Below are 12140 nucleotides of genomic sequence, written 5' to 3'. Positions count from 1 at the left end.
TCGATGTACCGGTCTGTCGTGGTGAAGAAGGAGCTGAGCCGCAAGGCGAAGCTCTCGATTTACCGGTCAATCTACGTTCCTACTCTCACCTATGTCATGAGCTTTGGGTCATGAACGAAAGGACAAGATCCTGGATACAGGCGGCCGAAATGAGCTTTCTGCGCAGGGTGGCTGGGCGATCCCTTAGAGATAGGGTGAGGAGCTCGGTCACTCGGGAGGAGCTCAGAGCAGAGCCGCTGCTCCTCCACATCGAAAGGGGCCAGCTGAGGTGGCTCGGGCATCTGTTCCGGATGCCTCCTGGACGCCTTCCCGGGTGGGTGTTCCGGGCGTGTCCCACAGGGAGGAGGCCCCAGGGAAGACCTAGGACACGCTGGAGGGACTATGTCTCCCAGCTGGCCTGGGAACGCCTCGGTGTCCCCCCGGAAGAGCTGGAGGAAGTGTCCAGGGAGAGGGAAGTCTGGGCATCCCTGCTTAGACTGCTGCCCCCGCGACCCGGCCCCGGATAAGTGGAAGAAGATGATGATGATCAAAGCTGAATTTTCAGCATCATTATTCCAGTCTTCAGTGTCACATGATCCTTCAGAAATCACTCTAATATGATGAATTGATGCTCAAGAAACATTTATGATTATAATCAATGTTGAAAACAGTTGAGCTGCTTTATATGTGTGGAAACAGCGATACTTTTATTCAGGATTCATTGATGAATCGAAAGTTCAAAAGAACAGCATTTACTAACATTATAAATGTCTTTTCTGTTATTTTTGATACATTTAATGCATCCTTTTTGAATAAAAGTATTAATTTCTTTTAAAGAAATAATCTCATTGACCATAAACTTTAGAACGGTAGCGTCTGTCAGATCTAACTAATAACATCGTGTGATCTTCAACACTGGAATCACGTGACTGGCTCGTTTACGATGAAACACACGAAACATTCCAGTTAAAACCATTTTTATTAAACTTTTCCTTCATAGTTTATTTAAACATTGTGTGACATAAAAGAAAATAGAAATAGAGGAGAAAAAGACCATATTTCCCCCCCGAAAACAGAAAAAATTACATAAGCAAGTTGCTTTAACTATTGTGATGTCATTTCCTGTTTATCAATCACTCGCATTCACACATAAATCTGCATCTCTATTACAGTGACGCTGCTGTTGTGCTGTCAGTAAACAAATGTTGAGTCCAATATACAGGATATACATAATATACGTGTGTGTGTGTGTGTGTGTAAGCGTCAAAACTGATTAAGAGACGGAACCAATTCATAACGTTGACGGTTAAACTACGAGGATATGGTTCTTGTTTTCCAAAGTATTGTTACACAGAATTGCACAGGATGATAATGCTGTTAGAATCGTGGCAAACAACAAACACACAATGACGACGCATTTGAACAAGCGCTTTTTGAAGCGTCGCGCTCAGACGACCGGTATCTTGAAATGATGAAGATCACAAATAAAAAATAAAATACAAAAAAATCAGGGAAAAAACCAACGGTCCACCAAAAGCAGAGAGAAGGCAGCGGTTGAAGGAGAGGTCACCGGGGCAACCACACCGGGAGCCATAGTAACGGAACCCACTGATCAGAGGTCAGCTATGACATCACAGTCCACGGCTTCCTCCAGAGTCCCCGAGAGGAAGGTCAAGGCCAGGTCGAGGTGTGTTTCCTCTGAGCGCGCAGGAGACTCTCGGATGCTTGAGTAAATGAGCGCAGGGAGTTTGAGATGTTCCTCCAGCAGGAGACGGGACGCTCGCTGGGTTTAGGAGACGTGTTTGTCTGGTCATGCAGCGATGTGCATGCGGCATTCAGTGTCAGGCGATTTCATTTCATCCTTTCTTACTCTGTTTCTCATTAATATTCTCACACACACACAGTCACTCACAGTCTCTCACACACACACACACACACACACACACACACACACACACACACACACACACACACACACACACACACACACACACACACACAGTCACTCACACAGTCTCTCTCTCTCTTTCTCTCTGCCCCACTCACTCTCTCTCACACACACACACACTCTCTTCTCTGTCTCACACACACTCTCACTCTCTCTCACACACACACTCTCTCTCTCTCTCTCTCTCTCTCTCTCTCTCAAACACAAACCCTCACTCTCTCTCTCTCTCTCTCTCTCTCACACACACACACACACACCCTCACTCTCTCTCTCTCTCTCTCTCTCTCTCTCTCTCTCTCTCTCTCACACTCTCTCTCTCTCTCTCTCACACACACCCTCACACTCTCTCTCTCTCTCTCTCTCACTCTCTCACACACTCTCTCTCTCTCTCTCTCTCTCTGTGGTGTAACGTTACTGTGGTCTTGTGTTAGAGCGGTCTGGTTCTCAGCAGCACCCTCCGCTGGAGGCCTTGACCGGTGTGCTCTGGATCTTGACGTTGGATTTGTCGGGTCCTCCAGCCGTGGCCCCGGGGCCCATCCTCTTCTTGATCTCCGCTGCCATGGTCATGAAGGCCTGCTCCACGTTACTGGAGCTCTTCGCACTCGTCTCCAGGAACGGGATGCCGAGAGAGTCCGCAAACTCCTGAACGGGACAACAACAGATTGATCTAGAGCTTTAATATTCTCTAGAATATATTATACATTTAAGTATTCCAATTTAATACACTATATATTAGGCCTGTGAAAAGATTAATCGCATCCAAAATAAAAGTTTGTGTTTACATAATAAATGTGTTTGTACTTGGTATAATTATTTTGTATATATAAATACACACACATGCATGTATATATTTAAGAAATATTTGCATACATATACTGTATATATTTATATATAATTTATATTATATATAAGTATAATTTTTTTTATATATAAATAACACAGTTTTTCTTAAATATATACATGCATGTGTGTGTATTTATATCTACAAATTTAATTATACACAGTACACACACATATTATTTAAACACAAACTTTTATTTTGGATGCGATTAGTCGCGATTAATCTTTTCACAGGCCTAATATATATATATATATATATATACACACATACACACTGTATATGACTGTAAATTTATTACATTTATATTTATCATAAACAATATATTTACAAATTGAAATGAGTGTAGAATCAACAAAGGAAAAATATTTTTAAAATGTTTAATAATATTTTAAATTGTAACTATTTATTCATTATTTAATAATTAATAGTGATTAAATAATTTCAGTTTGCAACCAGGACAGGTTTATAATTAACAAATTAATAAATAATTAACAATAAATATTTTTTATAATTAATACCTATTTAAATTATTAATCAACCAGTCTTTTGGGCTGCAAACAGGAAAAGTTTTAAATAAAATGCATTATCCATAAACTATTAATAATTTAGTAATGAATAATAATGTAAATACCTGTTCATTATTTAAATTAATAATAACCCAGTTTTCAGGTTTCAATCAGGAAAGTTTTTAAACAAAATTAATTGATTTTTAAATTATTTATTTCATAATTAATAAATGTAAATAAGTTCAGTATTTAAATGATTAATAAGCCAGTTTTTCTGCTTTCAACCAGGAAAGTTCTTTAAAAAAAATTATTGATTTTTTAGTGACTATTTATTTAATAACTAATAAGAAGTCAATGTAAATAAGTGTTAGTTGTGTAAATGATTAATCGGGCGGTTGCTCTGCTAACGGTCGTATAGTGTTGATTATAGATTATAGTGTGTGTAGTGCTGTGACTCCTGTGAGGACCCTGTACCTTCGCTGCGGTGTACTCCACAAGTTTCTTCGTGGTCAGATCACACTTGTTCCCCACCAGGAGCTTGTTGACGTTTTCACTGGCGTAGCGATCGATCTCCTGAAGCCACTGTTTGACGTTATTGAAGGACTCCTGAGGAAACACATGCCATTATAACAGCAGACACACACACACACACACACACACACACACAGAAACACTTACACACACAGAAACGCTCATACACACAGAAACACTCACACACACAGAAACGCTTCAGAAACGCTCATACACACAGAAACACACACACACACACACGCAGAAACACTCACACACACAGGAACACTCACACACACAGGAACACTTCAGAAACACACACAGGAACACTTCAGAAACACTCACACACACAGAAACGCTTCAGAAACGCTCATACACACAGAAACACTCACACACACGCAGAAACACTCACACACACAGGAACACTTCAGAAACACACACACACAGAAACGCTTCAGAAACGCTCACACACACACACAAAAACGCTTCAGAAACGCTCACACACACACACAGGAACACTTCAGAAACGCTCACACACACACAGAAACGCACACACGCAGAAACACTCACACACACAGGAACACTTCAGAAACACACACAGAAACGCTTCAGAAACGCTCACACACACAGAAACGCTTCAGAAACGCTCATACACACACAGAAACACGCACACACGCAGAAACACTCACACACACAGGAACACTTCAGAAACACACACACAGGAACACTTCAGAAACACACACACACACAGAAACACTTCAGAAACACACACACAGGAACACTTCAGAAACGCTCACACACACACAGAAACGCACACACGCAGAAACACTCACACACACAGGAACACTTCAGAAACACACACACAGGAACACTTCAGAAACGCTCACACACACACAGAAACGCACACACGCAGAAACACTCACACACACAGGAACACTTCAGAAACACACACAGAAACGCTTCAGAAACGCTCACACACACAGAAACGCTTCAGAAACGCTCACACACACACAGAAACACGCACACACGCAGAAACACTCACACACACAGGAACACTTCAGAAACACACACACAGGAACACTTCAGAAACACACACACACACACAGAAACACTCACACACACAGAAACACTCACACACACAGGAACACTTCAGAAACACACACACAGGAACACTTCAGAAACACACACACACACACAGAAACACGCACACACTTCAGAAACACTCACACACACACAGAAACACTCACACACACAGGAACACTTCAGAAACACACACACAGGAACACTTCAGAAACGCTCACACACACACAGAAACGCACACACGCAGAAACACTCACACACACAGGAACACTTCAGAAACACACACAGAAACGCTTCAGAAACGCTCACACACACACACAGAAACACGCACACACGCAGAAACACTCACACACACACACAGAAACACTTCAGAAACACACACACAGAAACGCTTCAGAAACGCTCACACACACACAGAAACGCTTCAGAAACGCTCACACACACACACAGGAACACTTCAGAAACACTCACACACAGAAACGCTTCAGAAACGCTCACACACACACAGAAACACTCACACACACACACACACACACACAGGAACACTTCAGAAACACTCACACACAGAAACGCTTCAGAAACGCTCACACACACACAGAAACGCTTCAGAAACACACACACACAGGAACACTTCAGAAACACTCACACACAGAAACGCTTCAGAAACGCTCACACACACACAGAAATGCTTCAGAAACGCTCACACACACACACAGAAACGCTCACACACACACACAGGAACACTTCAGAAACACTCACACACAGAAACGCTTCAGAAACGCTCACACACACACAGAAACACTCACACACACACACACACACACACAGGAACACTTCAGAAACACTCACACACAGAAACGCTTCAGAAACGCTCACACACACACAGAAACGCTTCAGAAACACACACACACAGGAACACTTCAGAAACACTCACACACAGAAATGCTTCAGAAACGCTCACACACACACACAGAAACGCTCACACACACACACACAGAAACACGCACACACGCAGAAACGCTTCAGAAACGCTCACACACAGAAACGCTTCAGAAACGCTCACACACACACAGAAACACTCACACACACAGAAACACTCACACACACAGAAACACTCACACACACAGAAACGCTTCAGAAACGCTCACACACAGAAACGCTTCAGAAACGCTCACACACACACAGGAACACTTCAGAAACGCTCACACACACACAGAAACGCTTCAGAAACGCTCACACACACACAGAAACGCTTCAGAAACGCTCACACACACACAGAAACGCTTCAGAAACGCTCACACACACACAGAAACGCTTCAGAAACGCTCACACACACACAGAAACGCTTCAGAAACGCTCACACACACACAGAAACGCTTCAGAAACGCTCACACACACACAGAAACGCTTCAGAAACGCTCACACACACACAGAAACGCTTCAGAAACGCTCACACACACACAGAAACGCTTCAGAAACGCTCACACACACACAGAAACGCTTCAGAAACGCTCACACACACACAGAAACGCTTCAGAAACGCTCACACACACACAGAAACGCTTCAGAACCGCTCATGCTCAAGGAGTGTTTGGTCACCTGATCCGTGACGTCGTAAACGACGATGATGCCGTGAGCTCCTCTGTAGTAGCTGGACGTGATGGTGCGGAATCGCTCCTGACCCGCGGTGTCCCACTGTTAACACAACACACACACACACACGTTCAGCAAACACACACACATATCAAGCAGCACAACTGTGTTCAACACTGATAATAACCAGAAATCCTCATATCAGAGTGATTTCTGGAGGATCATGTGACACTGAAGACTGCAGTAATGATGCGGAAAACACAGCTTTGATCACAGGAATAAACTACACTTTAAAGGAACACTCCGACTTTTTGAGACTTTAGCTTATTCACATTATCCCCCAGAGTTAGATAAGTCCATACATACCTTTTTCATTTCTGTGCGTTCTGTAAGTGTTATTTGACGCACCCACCGCTAGCCTAGCTTAGCACAAAGACTGGATGTAAATGGATAGTGTTAGCATAGTAATCCCAATAAGTGACAAAATAATGCAAACATTTTCCTATTTACATGTTGTGATCTGTATAGTCACAGCGTGTACAAAAAACAAGGCTATATGAGACAAAGACCATTTTTAATCGTATAAATACTGGGAACTATATTCTCACTCGGCGTAGGAGCACAGCTAGCGTTACTTGGGCGGAGTGATTAGCGCAGCACACGAGACGCCCTGTTCTGTTGATGGTTCCGTAAACAAAACAAACGTGACTAACTCGCTAGACATGAATCATGATCATGGCTGACTTTGAGGAATTGTCAGACTCAGAGGAATTTTACTGTGTATCAAACCAAGATCCCGAACCATATAGGTTTGAGCCAGAATACACAGAAAAGAAAACTGCCCATCCCCCTCCAATTCATTAGCAAGTTGAATGTTATAACGTTAGTCCTGAGAGTTACATTTAGCGCCGCTCATTTGTTATTGAGCGATACAGTGTGTTCATGACAACACAATAATAACAATAAAGAGGATACACGGAGCCCCTATTCACGTAATAATTTCACTAAGTTTACATTACATGGCACTGTTACAGTATGGCTAATGTTAGTCATCTCAAAACATAACGGAACACTTACCGCAGCAACAGGTGATTCAATTTGTCCTGTCTTTATTATCGATGGGATGGCTGTATCCTTTAGCACACGTTTCATGGTCCGTGTGGCAACTTGCATTTTTTCAAAATAGTCGTCCTCAGTGAAATGTTCTGAGCAAACTAAATACTTCTTGATGGTGTTTACAGGTGTGTTTGGATCGATACCCAGAACAAGTAGCCATCGATTCATCAGGTCAGCGTTTTTGGTTGGAATTCTATGAAATATCATAGTATTACCTGGTCTCCCCTGTTTATTGTCGCAGCTCTTTACAATACAGCGAACACCCATGACTGTAAACTATAAATTTACTATCTAGTAATTGCTGACTCTATTACTCCAGAGCCATAGAGAGCCATATCTCTCTATGGCTCTCTATTACTCCAACTCTGAGCGAACTCTCTGCTCCTCACCACAGGGTGTCTCGTGTGCTGCGCTGATCACTCCGCCCAAGTAACGTTAGCTGTGCTCCTACGCCGAGTGAGAATATAGTTCCCAGTATTTATACGATTAAAAATGGTCTCTGTCTCATATAGCCTTGTTTTTTGTACACGCTGTGACTATACAGATCACAACATGTAAATAGGAAAATGTTTGCATTATTTTGTCACTTATTGGGATTACTATGCTAACACTATCCATTTACATCCAGTCTTTGTGCTAAGCTAGGCTAGCGGTGTGTGCGTCAAATAACACTTACAGAACGCACAGAAATGAAAAAGGTATGTATGGACTTATCTAACTCTGGGGGATACTGTGAATAAGCTAAAGTCCCAAAAAGTCGGAGTGTTCCTTTAACAATTTATTCACACAGAAAACACTTATTTCAAATTATATTAATATTTCACAGTTTTGACTGTATTTCTGATCAAATAAATGCAGAAGAGACTCTTACGAAACCATCAGAACATCTCAAGCTCGTGTGATTAGCGAGTCTCACGGCAGCGCTGAAACTCAAACGTGTGTCAGTGTGAGGTGCATGCTGGGAGTGTGACGTGTGCTTGCGTTGCGTCACGAACGCATGAAGTCGAGCGAGTGTGACGAGAGGCGGCGAGTGTGTGTCAGTGAGCTCTTACGATCTGTAGTTTGATGGTCTTCCCGTCCAGTTCTATCGTCCGGATCTTGAAGTCCACCCCGATGGTGCTGATGTAGCTCTCCGTGTACGTGTCGTCCTGAGGAGAGGCGCGGCACCGTTAATCATACAGCGCTTTAAACTATACAGATCCAGTGTCACAGCAGCTTTACAGAGATTACAGGAACATAATGCAACAGAGTTTGTTTCTAGAAGAAAACAGCGTCACAGTCCAGCTTAAGTTAGTTCAGTGATGGTTCACTTTTGTTGTAAAAGTTAATAATTTAGTTCATATATTCTCATATAATGGTGTCAACTGCACGCAGATCAATAATATTGTTGAATATTAAATGAAATGTTAAATTCAAAAGAAGAGCACACTCAACAACACAACTCCAGGTTTCTCTCAGACCAGCCGTTTCCATTCAAAGTGCGAAATTAAAATGGAATATTGCATAAAACATTTGATAATAAAGCAGCGTTTCCATCTCGTGTTCAAGAGAACAAAAGCATCACTTCCTGGGAAACTGGCACATAATAAACATTAGGGATGCACGATACATCGGCCACCATATCGCTATCAGCAGATGTGTTCATTTATAATGTTATCGTTATCAGCCTGATATGAAAATTAGGATAATTAATGGATTTTACACCATGGTCTGGGTGAATACTCGATTCTGATTGGCTGCAGGGTGTCCATTAAAAAGTGATAGAGGACACCTAGTAAAGGAGTTCTGGTGAAACTGACTGTTACCGTTCGAAATGAATAAATAAATAAATGCGCTGGCTACATCAGCTGTGAGTAACCATAGCAACAGGCGGTCAAAGTATCTATACGGACTATAAATCGAGCGGACTATAAACATCTCCGGTTGCTAAATAAACCGTCAGGCGTAACCAGGGAAACCAAGTTATTGTTTGTAAAAACTTTAGATTTCGATTGTAAAACTAATTAAAATATAAACTAATGTTTTAAAAATGTCTTATTTGGCAACTGACCATGGTATAAGCGGGTTAATGCCCTTCGAGGTGTCCATTGTCAGGTATTAATCGGATGGTTCACGCCTCGCCGTCGCCCATTAATATCTGACAATGGACACCTCGAAGGGCATTAACCCTTACATGCCCTTCAGCTGAGACACTTCAGACGCGCACTGTTCAACATGGGGGTTTTAAATTGCTTGAAATATGATTGGAATCACTTCTTTAATTTTCACATCGGCTACTGAAAATTATAAGGCTCTCAAAAAGTACAGAAAAATGTGGATTTAGATTTATCTGCCAATATATCGGTTATCAAATATAAAAAATGATTGGTTATCGGAATCGGACAAAATGTTCAAATCGCTCCATCCCTTATAAAAAAGGAAGTTGCTGCAATCGTGAAAGAAACTGTGGCTCTTTTAATAAACTCCGTCATGCTCTCTGGCGTTCAAATGCTGGTGTCCGTGAACAATCATGTGAGTCGCTCTGGAGGAACTAAACCAAATTTGACTCGGGCATTTCAGAGCCGTCAAACCAACATCTGAGATGCTGTGATGCGATTGGTCCGCTGGTTAGTCCAATCGTCCAATCACAGCCTCTTTTGAGGCAAAGTCACATGAGTTTGTTGTGCATCCAGGGATTTATTCAGAAAATGTGTTTCGGTCGCAGCTTGTGTCTTATTATCGGATACAATTTAAAAAAAAAAAAAAAAAAAAAGTTTTTGTGTGCATTTTTGGACTTTATGCGCATCTAGGAGTTTCCATCCCAAAATGCACATAAACACAGGTGGGTGGAAACACAGCTATTGAATGGATTTGAAAAGATAAACCAGGGAAACTGGAAGTGCCGCCCCTCCCGACCCAGTCAGGCCGAAGACATGCACCCTTCACCTTTACCATGAAGCTCTTTGACAGTCAAATCACCGGTGCAATAAGAGCCACTATCTGTGTGTGTGTGTGTGTGTGTGTGTGTGTGTGTGTGTGTGTGTAGTATCTCGATGGCAGGCTAATAACTCACAGCGAAACGCAGCAGAAGGCAGGACTTCCCGACGCCCGAGTCTCCGATCAGCAGGAGTTTGAACAGGTAATCGCTGAGAGAGAGAGAGAGAGAGAGAGAGAGAGAGAGAGAGAGAGAGAGAGAGAGAGAAGATTCAGATTATAACATCTATCAGTAATCACTTCTGGTCAGTTGTCATGTGTGACGTGGAGCTGGGAGTTAAATTACGCAACACGTGTGTGTGTGTCGTGTGTGTGTGTGTCATCATGTCTCAACGTTACACATGAGTGAAATGAATCTGACGAGGGAAATAAAGGAGATAAAAAGAGGAATACCTCATCTCTACTCCCAAATAATCACAAGAAAACTGTGCGGAAATAACGCCATGATGCAAAACTTCTCCTGATTTCCATGTGAATTATGATCTGGACAGGTTTCCAGATTCACATTCTTCAATTTCATTGTATTACCATCACTTTACCATGGTAAATCCACAGACTTTGACAGAGTGGTGTGGTAACAGGTGATTTAATTACCCATCAGCCCCTAAAACAACACTCAACATGTCACACTGTCAGTAAGTTCAGGCCCAGGATCACATTTCACCATCACAGTCCCTGATCCACTTCCTGACAGCAGTTTGATCAGCCCGAGGATGATTTATTTCATTATTAACATGATCGGACGTGGCATTATTACGGAGATCATTGCTTCAGTTTCATTCTTTACTTATCGGTTTCATAACGACGTGGCACTCGAGTGTGTCGGAAACAGCCCGACAGTTATCTTATACATCCTTATTACAAGTATTACTATTCAAATCTAGCTATAAACATATTTATTTATAATAATATTTTTTAAACCAAATCGAAACGGCTCCCGGTTGTTTGATCTGCTTGAACAAGAAGAGCACAGTTGTGATACAAAACAAATTCATCCTGATATATAAAGTCAGCATTTAGTTCACTTTCATATTTTGTTTACTTAACACTGCCATGGTTTCTGTGAATATTAATAAAGCAGGTGACGAGTGCGCGTTCATGTGTTTGATGTGTCATCAGCGCTTTTTTTTTCTTCACACAAACTTACTATTCAGGATTCATGATGGACAACACACGGAAACTCCCGCTTTATCTGCCGTTTTCTTCCCCGCGACGAGTGCAGTTAATGTTCGAGACTCGTTTGCCGCTGATATCCGTTATTGTTCGGTGTTAAAAGCGGGTTTTAGGAGAGAAACGAGCGGAACCGGGATCCGGACACAGAAAAATGGCCCCTCGACAGTGAAGCTGGAATAACTAGAGTCGATGAACGGTCACTTTCGCTGCACGACCCGCCAAAATAAAAGTCCTGACAAATAAACGACTAATGGAACATGATTATTATTATTATTTATATTTTTATATAGAAATGACATTTTGAAAATATCATGATTCATTATTTACATTTTATATTTCCGGAAATATTTTTGGCGAAAATATTTTATTATACATGGCATATTATGGAGTTAATTTGGATTCATGTTTTTGGAGAGTTTAC

The 12140-nt window shown here is 41.8% G+C and overlaps 1 protein-coding gene across 1 annotated transcript; it reads right to left on the bottom strand.

The window, feature by feature from the left end:
* Positions 1–1133: 1133 nt before the first annotated feature.
* Positions 1134–11907, bottom strand: rab1aa (RAB1A, member RAS oncogene family a). Its single transcript, XM_079853029.1, has 6 exons — positions 11694–11907; positions 10626–10698; positions 8626–8721; positions 6464–6559; positions 3749–3880; positions 1134–2569 (listed from the first exon to the last, which is right to left on the bottom strand). Exons 1-6 carry the CDS (start codon positions 11705–11707, stop codon positions 2372–2374), a joined length of 609 nt encoding a protein of 202 aa, XP_079709155.1. The 5' UTR covers positions 11708–11907; the 3' UTR covers positions 1134–2371.
* Between the last annotated feature and the right edge of the window lie 233 nt (positions 11908–12140).

Source organism: Squalius cephalus (genome assembly GCF_949319135.1).
Source record: "Squalius cephalus genome assembly, chromosome: 2".
NCBI classification, from domain to species: domain Eukaryota; kingdom Metazoa; phylum Chordata; class Actinopteri; order Cypriniformes; family Leuciscidae; genus Squalius; species Squalius cephalus.
The sequence above is the reverse complement of the archived record's forward strand: the minus strand, read 5'-3'. Positions and strand labels throughout refer to the sequence as shown.

What these genes read in the sequence shown, in the direction of transcription:
- rab1aa (XM_079853029.1), bottom strand. An exon ending in AGACCATCAAACTACAGATC is followed by an intron (nt 6,560 to 8,625) that starts GTAAGAGCTCAC and finishes TTGTGTTAACAG; the next exon opens with TGGGACACCGCGGGTCAGGA. An exon ending in TGGAGTACACCGCAGCGAAG is followed by an intron (nt 2,570 to 3,748) that starts GTACAGGGTCCT and finishes TGTCCCGTTCAG; the next exon opens with GAGTTTGCGGACTCTCTCGG.